The following is a 17,874-nucleotide window of genomic DNA, read 5'->3' on the forward strand; positions in this document are numbered from 1 at the left end:
AGTGTTAAATGAAAGACCTCAGCAGTATAGAACATTTCGTATAAAAATACTCAATTTTTCTGTAGAAGTATATTTTGATATATTTCATGATTTTTCTGTTATCTTTTTGCTTGAAAATAACGAACAGTGCAACTAGCCTTGCCCCTGGTTTATTACTGCTAAGTTCATTTGTCCTTGACCTATTAGATGTTGTTATGTCCTGAGCTGAAGGCAATGTGAAGATCCCATGTAAGAGTTTATCTCATTGGACTACGGTATGATTTTACAAAACGATGTTTGCTGTTAACGATTATTGCTATAAAATGAATGAAAAATGTTGAGTGCTGCTAACATTTAGACCATTTATAAAAAGCTGATTTGGGGAGATAAATAAGAAGCATTGTTGCAAAGTAGAAGTGGTGACTCACACGAATGAGCAGTCACTGAATTACCAATAATTTTGTGACATATTCTGTCAGTCTATCTAGTTTGTGCTTAATTACTTTGTAATTACATGAGATTTCAACTACCTTGAAGGTTTTTTCCCAAATACATTGTAAAGTTTAACTGTCCTGGTTCATAGGGCATAAGATTTGCAAATGTCTATTTAAAGCATGTTTCATTGATTTGTAGTTTATCTTACTTAAAATGCTTTGAATCACTTCTGCTTCACATTAAGTAATCACAGTGTTTTCATGCACAGCATTAAAACATTGTGTTTCCTTGAGAATGTATTCATATTGTAATTCTTGGATGTCCCTGTGTATGACTTATTTTTTGGTTTTGCATTAATGTATTAAGTTGGCCAAATCCCTTTTTGTTCCAGTGCTTGACTGGTGAGGAAATTTTTTCTTTGCATGGGATACCGAACAACAGTCACGTATCAAATTCAAGCTTCTCTACAATATGTCCTGCTGTTTTGCAACAGCTAATTTTTCACCCATGTGATCATCAGGGAAACTTTGTGGATACATCTAAACCACAGTCTTTACAAGGTTAGTTAATATTAATTGTGTTAATACTGCAACTGGAGTGGGGTTTTCTTAGGGGAATAGTAAGCTTTTATCTATACATAAAAGGAGTATCTTGTTTAGGAGGATATAATTGTAAAGTGGGAACATAAAAATGCTGTTTCAGGTCAGTAGACTATCTAAATAAATGTTCTATCTCTTGACAGTGATCTACTCAAAATGTTTTAGAGAAAGGTGGAAGAACCAAGTAGCTAGTAATGGAATAATTTGCCCATTAAAATAAGAGCTGTTCTGATCTGTTTAATTTGGATAATGGTTTGTGCCTTGAAGCATAAAGACTCAGCTAATAGCTGGTTAATAGGAGAGAAGGTGGGAGTACAGGAAGGGAGTTTGTGCAGGTGATTTGCAGTGGGAAATCAGACTTATGGGGATGTGCACGTATGAAGGCAACACACGGTAAAATTAATGCAAGGGATTGCATTTGAGTGGAGTTATTTGCAGGTGGGAGTCATGACGTCAGGGAAGCCAGTGTCTGTTTTACTAAGGAAAAATGCTCATATTCTTTCTAAACTCTGACTCCTGCTTTCATGTTATCTTCTGTGGTGCCATCTCCATGTGGAACATCATCATGTGGCTGTGTAGCTTAATCTTCCTTCCTCTTATTTTTCTCACTATTATTTCTGCATTTATTGTGCACAGAATGTACATTGCAGTAAAAAATGTAGGCCAGGAAAGATTCACCTGGTTGATGAAGTCACTTCTTGCACTGATAAGGATCAAATATATAATGACCTGTGTATTTGACTCAGTATTCCAAATTTATTGTTCCAAGAGATTCAGCTGAATTAAAGTTGAAAGTTAGGATGTCAGATGATTGGGTGCCTAATGTCAGTATTTATGATCAGAGATACAGCAGAGTTTTTCATAGCTTATGAAATACTAGTATAAATAACATTCTGGTTAATATAAGTGATGGTATTTATTAAGATAGATAATTCCTAAACCTTAGCTATATCAGTGCATAATTAGAATTGTAATTGATTAATCACAGAAACCATGGCATTCATTTACCATGGTTGTTCTAGATTGCTTATACCATATGAGGGCATGTGTTGTCACGAAGTACATAATAATCTGCACAAGACGGATTGATCTCTTTTTTTTTTTTTGTTTTGTTTTGTTTGGGGCTGTTTAAGTAGATTGTACATGGAAAGCTCGACTTGTAGTTAACCTCCTAAGCTATCCATCCCTCTTGTTTTTCTTTTATCCTGCTAGCTCAGAAGGAACGTCCAGCAGCCAGATAAGCAAGGGAGCCTTCTACCTGCCCCTCCCTTGGCTGCCACAGAAGAAATCTGCAAGGCCCATGGTTAGGGTACTTTAAAACCACAAGTGCATGAGGCTCTGACACATAGTAGTCCTTATTTTGAACGAAGATTCACAGAAAGGCCCAGTGGTTTATGCACACCTCCACCCCATCACATGCTGAGTCTATACTGGGGCAGCATTGAGACCAGCTGCTTTTAGTTACTGCCCGTGAAGCAAAATACTCTACACGTGTTTCCAGCTGTGCTTAATGTGAATTTTCGGCCCAGGGACTCTCACACATTTAATGTACTGTCCTCCAAAATAGAAATGGACAAGACAGATAGAAGAAATTAGTACAATAAGCTTTACGGGACTGCTAGTTGCAATTAAAAAAAAGTGCTGCCAAAGCAGAGTAGAAGTTAAAAGGCAGCATATGGCATGTCTTTTTCCTTGGGGTTTGTATAACTCATATCTAACCTAGCAAACCTCAGGGACACGCTCATGTCCTTCAGTTTCTTGCTTCTCTGAAAAGTAATAGGGAGGTGTATAGAGCTGCATGAAATAGCCAGGAATCCCCAGGGATATTCCTTCTGTCCAAGGCGAACAGGTTCCATGCTGTCTGCTTGGCTGCTTCAGAACGGTATTTGTACCCTTATTTCCTCTTCACAGGACAGGGCTAAGGAAGAGCCTGAGCCTGCCTCAGGAAGGCCCAGAGCAGTTGTTCCCCCTTCTTATAATCAGCAATGCTGAGCAATGGTGCCCTAAGGAGGGCATCTTACTTGCACTCCTGCTGGTTTATTTTTTTTGATTTCTTATGGCTTTGGGTGCCTTGGCTGTCTTTTTGGGACTACGATTCTAGGCACAGAAAGAACAGTGGTAGCTGGCAGAAGCTGGCTGTGCCACCAGTCTCAGGGGAAGAGAGTGTGCATCCTAAGTAGAACGCTCTGCTCTCATAAGTAAAGTCAGACTAGCCAGCTTTCTGAGATGCTTAGTGTGAATGGAGTCCTAGTGAATAAAACCAGCTTTGAGACAGCAGTGCATACATGATACTGTGAAACAAGTCAGTAATGCAGGAACTTTGGCAATACTGGTTGTCTTGAAATTTAATCACCTTGTCCACCCTCACCCTTCAATTTGTGGTATTCTCCTTGAAGTGCCAGTTCCCGTAATTGTGTAATTATGGGGTAATCTTTTTGCTTTTATTTCCTTTCCAATTATACTTCAGGTCTTTCGGAACTCAAAGAAAATCTTGCCACAAGGCCTAGAGGCACCTTCCTGGAGATTGTATAAGAAAGACCTTAGATTTATTTTATGCCTTTAAAAATTTCTTTAGTTTAAACAAGTCACTGTACTGCTGAGGCTCATTGCAGGATCCGTGGCATGCCTAGGATGGATAATACTGAATTTATTGTTTCATTGTCTGAGGTTATTTAATAACTTATTTTAATTCTTCCTTATTGTTCCACTTTGGGTGAGTAAATCAGAAACAAAACATCAGTATGTAAAATCCCAAGTTATTTGGGCCATCGAGATCTAGGACAGATTTTTAAAAGTAAAACCACATCTATGTTCAGGCACTCCTAATCTCTGGTAAGTCAGGATGAAGAAAGGCTTTTACGTTTTTTTTGCTGACAAAAGGAGATATTACATACCAGTGGCTTAGAATATGTCCCTATTGTGAGCACAGGTGCTTTAGTACGTTATGAGACATCTCCCATTACATTAAGCATACAAAGTGGTGACAGCTGATTCATTTATAGCATGTACCTCAAGTTAAGTGTCCCAGTGGGTTTTACTGTTCTGAACAAAGAGCACTAGCGTGAAAGTTAGAGCATTTGTTAGTGAAGCATATAGTATCCTGAGAACTTCTCTCACAATCTGGCAATAACCTATTCTCCTGTGCTTGGTTTCAAGGTCCATTCTCCTGTCATTTTTGTCACCCTCTGATCTACACACACAATTTGTACATTTATCCTGTGTCTCTTTTGTTGTAAAAAGTAATCAGTACTGCTTTTTTATTGTAATTTTTGAATTCGATTCTAATTTCTTGTGTCTGAAGTAATTTGAACACGTATACTAAATGTGTCATATCTGATAAATGGGGTTTTTATTTTGTTAACTCAGTTTAAAACGTATGTTTTGCACAGAATAATGTGTAGGGGTTGTCCATATACTAAGCTGAAAGAGACTTGTGCTTCTGTAGTAATCCCAAACTGTAAAGAGTGGTTTATGACTCACAATGGCATTGAAAGCACATTGTATATTTGATTTCAAAAATATATTTACAAGCTTAAATGCCATTTATTTGAATGGAGATTAATCTCCTGTGTAGCTTAGTGAATCTATGCTTACCTAGTTGTGTGTTTTTTTCCTTCTCCCTGTCTCTCAAAAATGGCAAATTAATGTTATAATTGGCATTGATTTACTTTCTGCAAATGTTTTAAGTGTTTCTAATGCTTTCCATTCTTGACACAATATAAAGTTCATTACATATAAAAACTGTGACACTGTGCAAACAAAGTAGAGCCATCTCAGTTGCAGGTGAGGAATCTAGTTTAGCATATTAGCTGATTGTGTTGCAGGGAAGTTGGGCCGCAGATCGTAATCTGATTTGTTGATTTCTGCTATGGAGAAACTTCTGGTAACTTCTCTACATACATATGGTAACCTTTATAATGATGCAACTTTCTCGGTTATGCTAAACTGTTCTGATATAGCCAGCATTGTATTGGCTTTGATTATTATTTGGTGTTAATTTTTATAGACAAACATGCTGTGTATGTGGATAATTTTGTGGTTCTGTGGCATTACCTGAGGCAGCTTTGTGGACCTCTCTCTTCAGTGCAACCTTTAAAGCTTTTTTCTGAACTCACAGGGACTTGATATCACTGGGAAAAGCAGTAGTCATGCATAGAGGCACAACTTTGTGATTGCTTATGAACAACAACAGCAACCCCACCCTGCCTCCAACCTATAATTCAGATTTCAGAATAGTTATGGAATGGCTTTGTACAAGTCCTGGTGTCGGAACTGTAGAAATCTGAGACTATTCTTATGGTGATGGAAGCTAAGTTACGGTGAACCCTGGTGCATTGGCTGCTTCCTAGGAAAGGTTTTCCCTATTGCGTACCTGAATGACATGCCCTTCTTTTTGAACCCAGAGTCTCTTTCTTATATGCTTCAATTTCTCTGTTATAATTTTCTTTCCTATCATCTATCTGCCACCTCACCTGTCTGATAAGCAGCGATGGACAGTGTTTTCAGCCAGCAGAATTAGGAACAGAAAGTTACTACCTCAGGATTATTTGAAGGAGTGATCCTTTATCAGAAAGAATTTTTGCATCTAATACGGCCAAGACCACAGACTTTCCATCTTGGAGTTCCTTAGGAGTGAATGACAATTAGATCTAACTCTGGGACTAGTAAGAAGTTTTCTCTTCTCTCTGTGCTACAGCTACTTTGAGTGTTAGTCTAAGCCTTTGTTTTTACTCTTCATTGACTGTAGAGAGATGTGATTTATACTAGGAGCAGATGAGCTCTTCCGGGTCTTATGCTACCACAGTTTACATTTTTAATATGGTAGTCCCAGAGAATGTTTCCAGATATTTCCTTTCTGCAGGTATGCATCTTGAATATCTGTGCATTTTAAGTTTTTTATATTTTTGAAGTATAATTTCAACCAGGGAACCACTCTTTTTACCAATGCCATGCCTATTTAGATGTTAGAAAATTAACAGCCTGAAGTGGTTATTACATTAAAATATTTTGTATTTCTGCTTGTTTATCCACAGTTTGGGGATTTGGCTTCCTGGCTGTGACCATCATTAACTTGGCATCACTTCTGGGATTGGTTTTAACTCCTCTCTTAAAGAAGACATATTTCCCCAAGGTTTTAACCTACTTTGTGGGCTTGGCCATTGGTACTCTCTTTTCTAATGCAATTTTCCAGCTCATTCCAGAGGTAAGCAAGGGGAATCATTAGCTGGTTTGCATACTTGTTTCTAAAGCATATTAATTTTAGAAGCATGCTGCAGTTGGGTTCTGTGTGTGGGCTGCAATCTTGTAAGAGTTGTGGGTGGGCTTCAGTGCCATTAGCTACCATCTCTTTTTGGTTGAGTGAGCAGAGCCATCAAGACCTCTGTCTAACTGTGCCATGGGAAAGACCCAGGGCTATTCTGCCTCTAGACAGAAAGAGAAATGCATTGGATAAACTTCTAGTGAACTTTAAAGGGCTACAAGTTAGACTCTCCTTGTCTTGCACTTTACTACTATATTCTGCATGTAAAGTTCTACTGAATTAGAATACCATTAACATTTAATCCAAACTTTAAAAAAATCTAAAAAGATAAGGACCTTTCATCATTTCATCCTCATGGAAACCCATGGTTGGTAGAGAGACAGTCGGTATTTTAGAGGAGTATCTGTGTGTGTGGACGTTTGTTTTTGTACTAATGTTACAGACTGATTTGCATTGCTTTTTTGTTCGCTGTTAGGCATTTGGGTTTGACCCGAAAGTAGATAACTATATTGAGAAAGCAGTTGCTGTGTTTGGTGGATTCTATATTCTCTTCTTTGTGGAAAGGATCCTTAAAGTGATATTGAAGATTTATGAACAGGTAATGAAATGTATCGCTAATGGAATACACTTGCCCTAAAGTGCATGTTATATTTTATGAGATTCTTGATATTCCATTTTATCTGAGGAATTCAGCCATACTGCATATTCTGATATATCTCTGTAAAATTTGTGTGGATAGGGGAAGCAATCTCACTTTTCTGAGGGAGTTACAAGCAGAGCTGGGAGTAGAATCCAGATGTGAGTGTGATCTGCTTTCACTGGCATACGCTCTCAGCAGTTGCACTGAACGGCTAAGTCACTGCCATGCTAACTAAACACATCAGAAAACAGTGAAAGTATGTAAGAGCTGGAAAGAATGGAGTCTGCCCTTGGAGCTCCCCTTTGGGCAGGAGAAATCAGTGTGACATACCTTCTTAGTCATCTGTAAAGTGTAACTGTGCAGGCAGTGCCCGAATCTCACCTTCAGTGACTTCACCTCTGTGTTTCCCCCTGCTCTGGGTCACAGACCTGCTGTAGTGACACTGCAGTTTCCCATATTGCACAGGGTTCTGCTTTCTACACGTATGTCAGAGTACTTGTTTTCTGTGTATTTACATGAGTGAGACTGAATTTGTCTCAGAGGAGGGAAACTGTCCTGTCTTTGTACTCTTACCTCACTTAAGGTCTCCCCTCCCAAACTGTTGCTGATACTGAAGAAAATGAAGATCAATTGTACTTGGTTGTAATAACTGCACGAAAAAAATAGAAAAAATTAATTTGTTGCTGTTCTATTTGGAGGAACAGTTGATAAAGGTCAATAAACTCTGTTTGGCAAGCAGCTGTGAATAACTACCAAATATTGATCATGATGGTTAGGTGTCTTTCTTGGGAGGTTCTGTATAAAGGTATAAAAATGAAAAATCTCCACACATACTCTGATTAGCCAGAAGTAGTTTCTCAGTTAGCAACTTAGATACATTTGGAGTTCATTTAAACATCTAAATGTTTACTGATGCTCATTTAAACATTTACTTGGTACTGAAAGCAAGGTAGCGTGAATATGATTCCCCCACCTTTTCTTTTTAGGCCTCTATTTTCTTATGTTAATTATTTTGCTTTTGTTTTAATTAGCTACCTACTTATTTATTTGTCATCTAGACTGACCATAATGGCTCTGAAAATGGTGAACAGAGTCATTCTCAGGATAAGACTAACCCGCCTAAAGCACTGTCATCCAGCAATGGAGGGGCATGTTATGCAAATTCAGCCGTCATGGAGAGCAATGGAAATCTTGGCTTTGACAGCATCAGTGTGGTCTCAGCACAGGTATGAAAATTGTGTCTATTTATTTATTTTGTCTCTGCAATTATATAGAAATATCTGAGGGGAGAGTTAATATGAATTTTTGTTAATTTGTCAAGTTTTTGTAAATTTACAGCTTGTAACCTGCTTGAGCCGTCTGAAAAAATGAGGGGTTTTGGGGCAAGCTTATGAAAGCTGAATGTTACATTCATTTCATAGATGACAAAAAGAGCTAACTGATATTAGTGTCAATGTGTAGGAGATATATATAATCAGGATAATTCAGTTAATTTTGGTTTTGTTATGGTTGTTACTGTTTTACATAGAGTGATAGTGTGGTTTAGTGTTACATGATCCATATTGTGCTCCTGACAACGTAAAGCCATGTGAGAATCTTGATTCCTCTGAATTAGTGATTAAGGGGGAAAACAAATACAGTAACTTTCATGCAGTATATTGTGAGCACTGCTTGTGCTAGTCCAGTATATTTGGATACTGTGGGAATTATGGTGGTAATATGTTGAGACAGAAGCCATTTTTCCTGGTTTAAATATTACTCAATTTCAGGTTTGTTCTCTGTGTTTCTCTGTGTTTGTTTTCATACTACAAATATGACTTTCTGTTTGATAAGGAAGTGGAAATAGGAAGAGAAAGTTGGTGTGCTTCTTTATTCTTTTCCCTGTAAAGGAAGAAATGGTACTGTCTCTTCTAAAAAATAAGAAAATATATAAACACTTCTTGTACGGCTAATGTGTATTTTTTCATAGTAGAGATTTCTGTTTTATCAGCCATGTTGTTTAGCCAGTAAGTTGTTTGTGGGGAACAGTGAAAAGCAGGAGAGGAAGCCAGAGGGAGACCCAAATAGCTGGGAGAGAATCTGAGAGTTCTGCATGGACCCTGCAGGCTCAAGGGCACCTGATGCACAGTGCGAAGTACCAAAATTATACTTCTCCTTACTGTGGAAATGTCATGAAGTGTGGTGTATAGTGAGCATTTTAAAAACTAGGAGAAGCAGGCTTAATGATTAAAATTGCAGGGACACCAAGAGGGAATTAGTATTATGAGTGCCACTAAACTCTATTTTGTAGAAAACAAAGAATCTTCCACTGTCTGCAGAGGAGGTAATCTCCCGTGGAATGGGTGTGGGGTTTTGCCCTGTTTACCGGAAGTTTTATGTCACCTATTCCATTACTATGTTTCAGCTAGCCATCTGCTTATGCATAATGTAAACATTACGAAATCATGCCGTACATTAGAATGATAAAATGTAACTACATACCATTTCTAGCAACCAGTTTAGATGCAGTGCTTGTGATCATAAAGCATTATAGGTCACCCCAAGATCCTTTGTGGAATACTCATACATCCCCTTTTACGTGCAGTCTTGACTTTAAGAACTTAAAATTTCACCAAGGTTTTTCCCTTTTACTTATTGTTCTACTGAAAATTGATGCTTTCCATTCTTTTTTCCCTCTATGTTTCTCCAAAGCCAGGAAGAGAATATGTTGTTAAAACCCTCTGAAAGTAGTAGAGTAAAATTCACTCTGGACCCAAAGCTGTCTGGAAGGAAATCCCAGTGGCAGGTAGCCCACTCTGATATTGGAGGTAGCCACAAAAAAAGCCATCGTTACTTTTTCCTTCTCCAGGCGGGTTCAAAGAGGCCAGGTAGCCTTCAGAATCATCAGGGGGCAGGGAACGGCCAATGCGGCTGAGGAGTTTTGGGGCAGCCAGGATAGTGCCATGAGAGTAGGTATGAATTCAGCTATACAGGCATGTGGTATTTATGAAGGAACTATTTGACGTAAGTCAACACATACCTAATAGAATTTTAATGTGTCCATACAATCTAAGTTTATTAGAGAGGGCAAACCCAGCATAGCCAGAAACAAGGAGGGAGTTTGAAGTCCAGTTGCGCCAAAGTGTGCTAGCTGTTTGCAGCCATGGGGATCCAGCCATATCCTCCTTTTTAATGCCAGAACAGACTGACTGGCAGAGTAAATCTAAAGATTTAAGTAGTCGTCACATGCTTTCAGATTTCACTTGCAGCAGTAATTGCAACCTTGGAAACCTCTTTTGTGCTTACTCAAAATTTGCATCTACTATGCATTAAAAGTATAAGGCTTGACAACGGTGACTTTGAAGAAGAGTTGTTTCAGAAACAAATTGCTGAATATAACAAAACTTTATAGCGGTCTTTATTTACACCTTGGAGATGTGTCAGGATTTCTTTTTGGTCCTGTGGGTGCTTCCAACAATCCAGAAGGACATGTCTGGCTCAAGTCTGAGGGAATCAGAGCTGCATTAGAAATAGCAATAGTAATCTGATGAGATATCACAGGATAAAATAAGAGAGTCTCTGTATAATTTCTTAATTTGGAGAACAAAGGAGAAGCTGTTACTTTTAAAGAAAAAGTCATGTTCAGAAGAGCAAAAATACCAAGGATGTCGTTGGTTTACCATAAATTGTGGAGATAAAAATAATACAGAACTGCACGAATTAATAAAAAAAGTCAGATGTGATAGTCCAGCTGGGCTGGACAGAACTCCTTAGCTGGCATCTCTTCTGTGATGACTGCTGAACTATCATGACAAATTGGGAACAGTCCAGCAGAGGCAGACATCGTTTGGTTTTTTGCCTTGGAATCCTATATATTTGTAGAATAAATTTGTCAGTAGTCTACAATATCTTAAACATTAAAAATATGTATTAATATGTACTTCTATCAAAACACAATCTAGTAAAGTTCAGAGTGTAAACCCAGACAAGCAATGTTGTAGTTCTTGGTATAATTTACAGGAGTCAAGACACTATTTAAAAGAGATCACAGGCAAGAATTACGATAATTCAAAGCTACGCAATAAACGCAGATAGCTGTATATATATTACAGAAGCCTCTCAAAAACCAGTTCCTAATTTTTAAACTACAGTTCTTTATGTGTTTCAAAAGATTGGATCCAGAAAGTAATTTTTAAAAGTAAATCAACTATTCTTCTAAATTAATTGCAATTATTAAAAAAAAGTACATAGATAAAACAACCCAAACCTCTGCACATTTCTAGAGTCACTTCCATTCTTGATGACTTCAACAGCTAATTCTTAATAGCATCTTCTTACTCAATGTTCATTTTCTTTGTACACAGGGAGAAAACTGTCTGTATATTTGTAAATTATTTATTTCAACCAAAAAAAATCTTCAGACCAGATTTTTGTTTGTCTTACGTGTGCAATGCTTTGGACTGTCATTGGAATTTGCGGGTGTGCAACTGGTACCAGAAAATGGGTCCTTTACTTAGTTCTATGGCTAAGCCAGTTACGCCCCTACAGAAAACTGTAGGCACAGACATGGTTCCCACATAAAACCAAATGTGCTTTGATGGGAATAAACATCAGCAAGTATATACAAGTGAAATTTTTGCACATTTTTGTTATTTGCTCACTATTTTCATTGCTCATAAACTCTTCATAAAACCAATTATGGAGACGCTTTGTTTGAATTGAGAATTTTTTTCTAATAGACAGTTTTTACAGAATAAAAACCCCACCACACATCTTTCTGAAGTTGAACAGAACTCAGTAATATACCTTTTCAAAATACTGTCTCCTGAGATTAATATTGTTGTTTTATCAGAAAATACTTGTTGCTGGGTTTGGTTTTTTTTTGTGTATGTGTGTGTATGTGTGGTTTCCAAAAGAGCAATGTTCTTTTTTAGTAGAAAAATGAATGTGAATTATTCAAAATGAAAATCTGTGCATTTTCTCAACCCCCTTTCCTCAGTGAAACTAGAAACATGCCTAAGAAAGATGGTATACTTTGGGTGGAAATCGGGATGATCTACAAAACAATGCCTCCATCAGTTGTTAGGCGACTTGAAGGATGGTTGCCAGGGAACAGAAAAAAAAAATAGGGGAATGGAGCTTCCATCCAAGGAGATAGATGAATAGATGGACGAGCTTCTCTAATTGTATTTGGGTTTTCTCATATTCATGTTTCTTTTTACTTCCAGTTACCTGCGTTATGTATTTTATGTGGCTTGCTTTGTAATATTTCTTTTTTAAAGTGAAGTTCAAGTTGCCTTTGTGGATTAAGAGGTCTGTTACTCATAAGTGATCCCATCTTAAAAAATAATTAGTACAAGTACAAAATTAATCATCCCCAAAATATGAGTGGCATTGCTTGTGTGTTAGATTAAATGTTGAGAGGAAAACCTCCCAAAACTGAAGGCAAAATCGAAGGCAAGTCTAAAACCTATGTGTTTGAGTTGGCTGGGAAACTCAATTTTTTTTTTTTTTATACTATTGCTTATTTTCACATCATGAAATTATAATTTCAGGACTTCCTATGCATTGAGTAGGAGCTGTAAGTGTGCTTTACGGCAGTTGCGGCACTACTTAACCCAGGTTTTATTAGCTACGAGTTCCAAGTAGTGCAACAGATGACTCAGAAATCCTGAACTTTTGCCCAGTCCCAAGGCAGCTCTACGTACAAGGATGTAGTATGTCATATAAGAGTCTTTGAGCATATCATGAGACAGACCTTACTATTCGGTCATCAAAGTTTCTGTAAGAATTTATTAATCATTATATTTCCATGTAGTTCAAAATTCAGTTGCCTGATAGCATTTGGTTTTGATATGGCTAAAGCAATTTGCAATGTTCTTTTTAATAACTAAGGAAAATTTCTTGGAATAATTTGTGACCTTTTCATAAGGAGGAAGAAGTGTTCCTTTACACCCTTCTCCCACAAGAGGAGGAGAGGTGTATAAATATGTCTGTGGGTACACAGATGTATATATTACTGGTTATGTATTCCAGTAAGTAAGCCTGGTTAATGTCTTATATGCATTTTTTTTTCAGGGTGGGAAATACTATAATGCTTGCAAATATTACATAACTACAGTGTATGTGTGTACTGGAATTTATCAGAACGCATCATCAGGAATTTTTTAGGGGAGCTTAGTTTGTGCTTCCAACTAAAATGACAGTTCCTCTTATCTGCTTCAGGTTTTTCATTATTGCATGGCACTGCATGTATGAATTACTCCCACGTTTGGGACGAATTATTGAGATCCCTGATGTGTATGTGCATTGCAGTTTTTTATTAGCCTGTTGTTTTCATGCTCTAAGCCTCCAACTCACACAGTCAGAATTACCCACCGCTATTTTTATTACACATACACTTTGTAGAAAGTAATTTGAATGGCTGGATTTGACTATCATTGCCCAAAATGGGAAACGAAGTTTATGGAGTATCTGGATGTGTGTCTGTGTTCACATGTACCCATCTGTTACTGTGACAGCTAAGCATGTCTCTCAAGAGTGTAATGTATTGGCAGTATGTAACTGGTTCAGCTGTAGTTTAGGTAGGAAATAAAGATGCTGCTACCTGTGCCTTTTGCTTCTTGCACCAAGCATTTTGGTCTCCGTATGCTTTAGTTGATACTTGGCGTTCATTAAATGTGGTTTGTTGGCTTCTTTATTTAGATTTCTATGTAATTGCTTTATTGTGTTACTTTTTTCCAGGAAGAATCCAACCAAGGCGGCTTATGCAAATGTCTTAACGAGCGTCCACTGTCAAAAATTGGAACCATTGCTTGGATGGTGACTCTGAGTGATGCCGTACATAATTTTATAGATGGTTTGGCTATTGGAGCTTCCTTCACTTTGTCTCTGCTTCAAGGGCTTAGTACCTCCATAGCCATTTTGTGTGAAGAGTTTCCTCATGAACTGGGTAAGGAACTTCATTAAACGTGTAGTTTATTGTGGAAATCACTGTTGTAGGAGATTGTGCTGGCCAAAAGTTGGCACAGATTGAAAGAAAGTTTAGACAAATTAATGGAAAAAGTATTAATCAGAAACTTCCCAAGGACCAAAATACGCTGCTAGCACAGGAAATTCCCGAGTGCAGGTGGTGGAAACTGGGAATGTGTATTATAAAGGTATTAATTGCCCTGTTCATATATGCTGCAATGCATACACTATTGTATTAATTATTTTTTTAAAAAATCATTACAGGTAGTCCTGTGTTCCTGTGCACTTATCTCAATTGTCCATCACGTACTTGCTCTAGAATATTTTAGTTACTGTAGTATTGAAAGGAAATGCTCATCATTTACTTGAATGAACAAAAGGGAGTTGCAATTTTTACACAAATCACGTTTCAACCTTCCTTTGAAATCGGAAAATAATCACAATATCGTTTTCTGAAGATGATGTTTTCTCTTTTTTTCCCTTCTCTTTAGGGGATTTTGTCATCTTGCTTAATGCAGGAATGAGTACTCGGCAGGCTCTGTTTTTCAACTTTATGTCTGCATGTTCCTGTTACATTGGGTTGGCTTTTGGTATATTAGTAGGCAACAACTTTGCTCCTAATATCATCTTTGCCGTAGCCGGTGGAATGTTCCTGTACATCTCTCTGGCAGATATGGTGAGATAGACTTTCTTTTCCAGTTATTTATTCTTCTGCAAAAAAACAAAGACTGCACTAAGTCTCTGCGGTAGAATTATAGAATTTAGTATTTTGTCCTCATGCCGCTGTCATCTACTTTATTATAATACATTAAGTTATCAGTTATACCCTTTATGGGGGTACACCAATCATTATGCTTATTCATGGAACATGAAAGCCTTTCACTTCATAACGGGGCTGATCAGATTATTGCTGAACAGGAGTTATAGAGAGAGACAAGCTTTTCATGAATTTGGAATGGTTTCATCAAAGAGTAAAAAGCGTATCAGTATTTTGTTTTAGAATTTTAAAGTGGTGCAGTATCTAATCTTATTTTTAAAAGGTTCATTTGTCTATTTAAACCATATTTTGAAAGAAAAGCATAAAAAAGGTAAAATGAAACTAAATCTTTAATTTAAACAGAATAGAATTTAAGTCAGGATTTTCACCAAGACAACCTCAGAATTACCACTGTAATTATACAACACCTTTCATTCAACTCAAAATTAAACAGTGCCAACCCCAGTTTCTTGGTTCAGGCTAAAAAATTTGCTGAATTCTATTGAAAACAGTCTGTCTATCATTTATTTTTTAAAGTGTGCTGGAAGCCAAAGAAATTGTGCTAAGATCCAGATCAGATTTAGACTGGGAAATAAAATCTGGATTCACAAGCAGTCAGAATATTCCATAATTTACTCTTATGATGATGTTTTACCTCAAAATGAGAGTGATCTTTCAAGATTTTTAAGTTTTATTATGTTTAATTCAGTGTTGTAAGAACAAGTGTATCTGCAAAGGTATTTATACCTGCCACAACGAGAATCCATTTGAGTGTAGAACTGGAAGAGGGAGGCCTGAGTTTGAAAAGATTTGCGGCCACAGTTTTGGTTCTGTTTGTGTTTAAGAACTGACATATAGCTATAGTGACTATTTCATTACATACTGTTATAGTTAGGTAATAACGTAGGATTTAATAAGTAATAATGTTATAATTAAGTAAACAATATAAATGGTTTATTTTACAAGTTTGTAGTACCTTAATTGCTAATGCTCTTCACTTTGTTTCACCCTTACATAATGATTAGTAGTGTACTCAACAACGATGTGTAAAACTCATGGCATAAATTTAGCGTGGCTCAACTTAAATTTGTAATGAAAACCATCAAAGTAGGTAACATTCTTTTCTTTGTTCCTCTTGTCCTGTTCTCTCTGTTTCTCCCCCATCCTCAACTCTCCCTCTGTTTTTCTAGGTTTTTGGATTGTATCAGTTACCTATCTGAATCTTTCTTCCCCCTGAAAAGTCTGATATAGGGTATCCAAGTGCTCTGTACAGAGAACTGGCTTTCCGCTTTCTGTTACGATTTTCATACACTTCTGGTTTTCTTGTCCAGAAGCAGGTAGGATTAACTAGAATATTGTTTCTTCCTTCTTTCTCTTTGCTGTTCTTTTTTCCTTCAGCACTGGCATAGTCCAGCCTCTGCCAGTAAGACCACTGTGTGGTGAGGCTGTGGGCATGTGAGAATATGTACACAGAGGTGTGTGCACAAATGAGCCTTGCGGTATGGCATGAAGCTGATCTGGTTTGTTGTCTTTGCCTCTTGTGCAAGAGGATTATAGAGCTCTGGAATGATTTCTGGGAAGGTTTAGCCACTTCCCACTTAACCTCAGTCTGTTTTTCAAGAGTTGCGTTACCTTCAATGGCTGTTTTTACCTTGTGAGATCAAAGAAAGATACAGCCTCTGAGTCACCTAGCCTGAAGGTTTCGAAACACACACTGAAATAAACAGTCTTCATTATATTTTGGCTATACTACTCTCAGCACAACAGGAGAAGAGCTTAAAGCTTATTTGATTATGTTTATCAAAATCCACTGCAGCTGACTTTATCTGCAGCAAGCACATCCCCTGAATCACCCCGTACAGGGGACTTTATCACCGTTGCTCAACTGCCATCACCTCCGTTGGCTCTCAGAGGAAGTATCTTTGTTTATGCAGTTAACAGCAGATCAGTCATCCTTTGCTATTATGTTTCCATTAAGATGCACGTAACAGAATGAAGAATCCCTCATTGCACTGTCATGTAATATTGCATGTTACCACCAGTTTCACAACATTCTTCTTTCTTCCTTGCTTTACTACTACCTCATCATCAGCCCACCAGACCTTCTATTTGTAACAGGTTTCTTATTTCTGAGGGGTTGTCTGTGTTTTCACCTTCATTTCATTTGCTTATAGATAAAGCAGAAGAATCCTAAAATTTCATTTCCTGAACATTTCCTGTTTATACTAGTGAAGGAAGGAACACAACATTTAGCAATACAAGGGCAGCTACTCCTAGCCACAGTCGGATCCTGGGAGACTGCTGGAATCAAACCCAGGAAATTTGCATGAGGCACAACCAGGTGAAATCGCAATAGAGAGGAACAAAACACTGTTTCATTTTACCATCCATGGTGAAGTGAAGTGGTTTTTCAGGGTAATTAGGGTGACTTGTTCCTGTGACTGCCTTCACCCTCTCTTAGTTCTAATATTCAGTCCAAAGCAGCAATGTGATTCAGTTCCTAATGCCTTACATTATGCACGCTACCACAAGATGGCAATACTTACCTAAAAATATCCCTTTTTTTTCAGTTCCCGGAGATGAATGATATGCTGCGAGAGAAAGTGACAGGAAGAAAGATGGATCTCACGTTCTTCCTTATTCAGAATGCTGGTTTACTAACGGGGTTTACTGCTATACTGATGATTACCTTGTATGCAGGAGAGATTGAGCTATGATAATTCAAGTGAAAATGGAATCAGTACTGAAGACATCCAGTAAATTACAAATGGAAGACACTTGAAATCCATAAAGGGACATTCATTTAATCTACTTGGTTGTGAAACAGAGGCAAGTCCCATCCTGTCCCCCTTGCTCCAAATAAAGGAAATTCTTTGTTAGGATTGCAGTCAATCCAAATAAAAGATGCTATCAACTTCTGTACTGTGCCAAAGAACCAGTTCTAGTATTTTTATTTCTACTTAAAGTTATCAGACATATCTGAAGTGTCATAGAGAAAGGATGTTACTTGGCCAGTAGAATTATGCAATATATGCAATTACATGCAACTCAAGACCAAATGGAAGCTGAGAGTCTTCAAGGAAGATGCTTATTTGAAAGAAAATAATGGCGCTTCGGATCCTTTTTGAACGGTGATGAAGGAAAGCAGTTTAAAACTGGTTAATTTTCATGGCTTCTGTTGCAGGATTTGGCTGTGTGACATCCCCTTCTACCCCCACTTCCCCCTCCCCTCCCCCCACCCCCCAAAAAACCC

General features: G+C 37.6%; 1 protein-coding gene across 1 annotated transcript; it reads left to right on the plus strand.

Moving 5' to 3' along the window:
* Nucleotides 1-805: 805 nt before the first annotated feature.
* SLC39A8 (solute carrier family 39 (zinc transporter), member 8) lies at nt 806-17,338 on the plus strand (the record flags this gene model as incomplete). The annotated part of the gene is made up of 7 exons (XM_010139174.1): nt 806-974; nt 6,047-6,216; nt 6,749-6,871; nt 7,972-8,139; nt 13,637-13,844; nt 14,356-14,540; nt 17,192-17,338. Coding segments are annotated over 7 exons (1,170 nt in total), but the record flags the coding sequence as incomplete, so codon positions are not given.
* Nucleotides 17,339-17,874: the final 536 nt, after the last annotated feature.

The sequence above is a fragment of the Buceros rhinoceros genome, unplaced genomic scaffold (genome assembly GCF_000710305.1).
Source record: "Buceros rhinoceros silvestris isolate BGI_N320 unplaced genomic scaffold, ASM71030v1 scaffold45656, whole genome shotgun sequence".
NCBI classification, from domain to species: Eukaryota; Metazoa; Chordata; class Aves; order Bucerotiformes; family Bucerotidae; genus Buceros; species Buceros rhinoceros.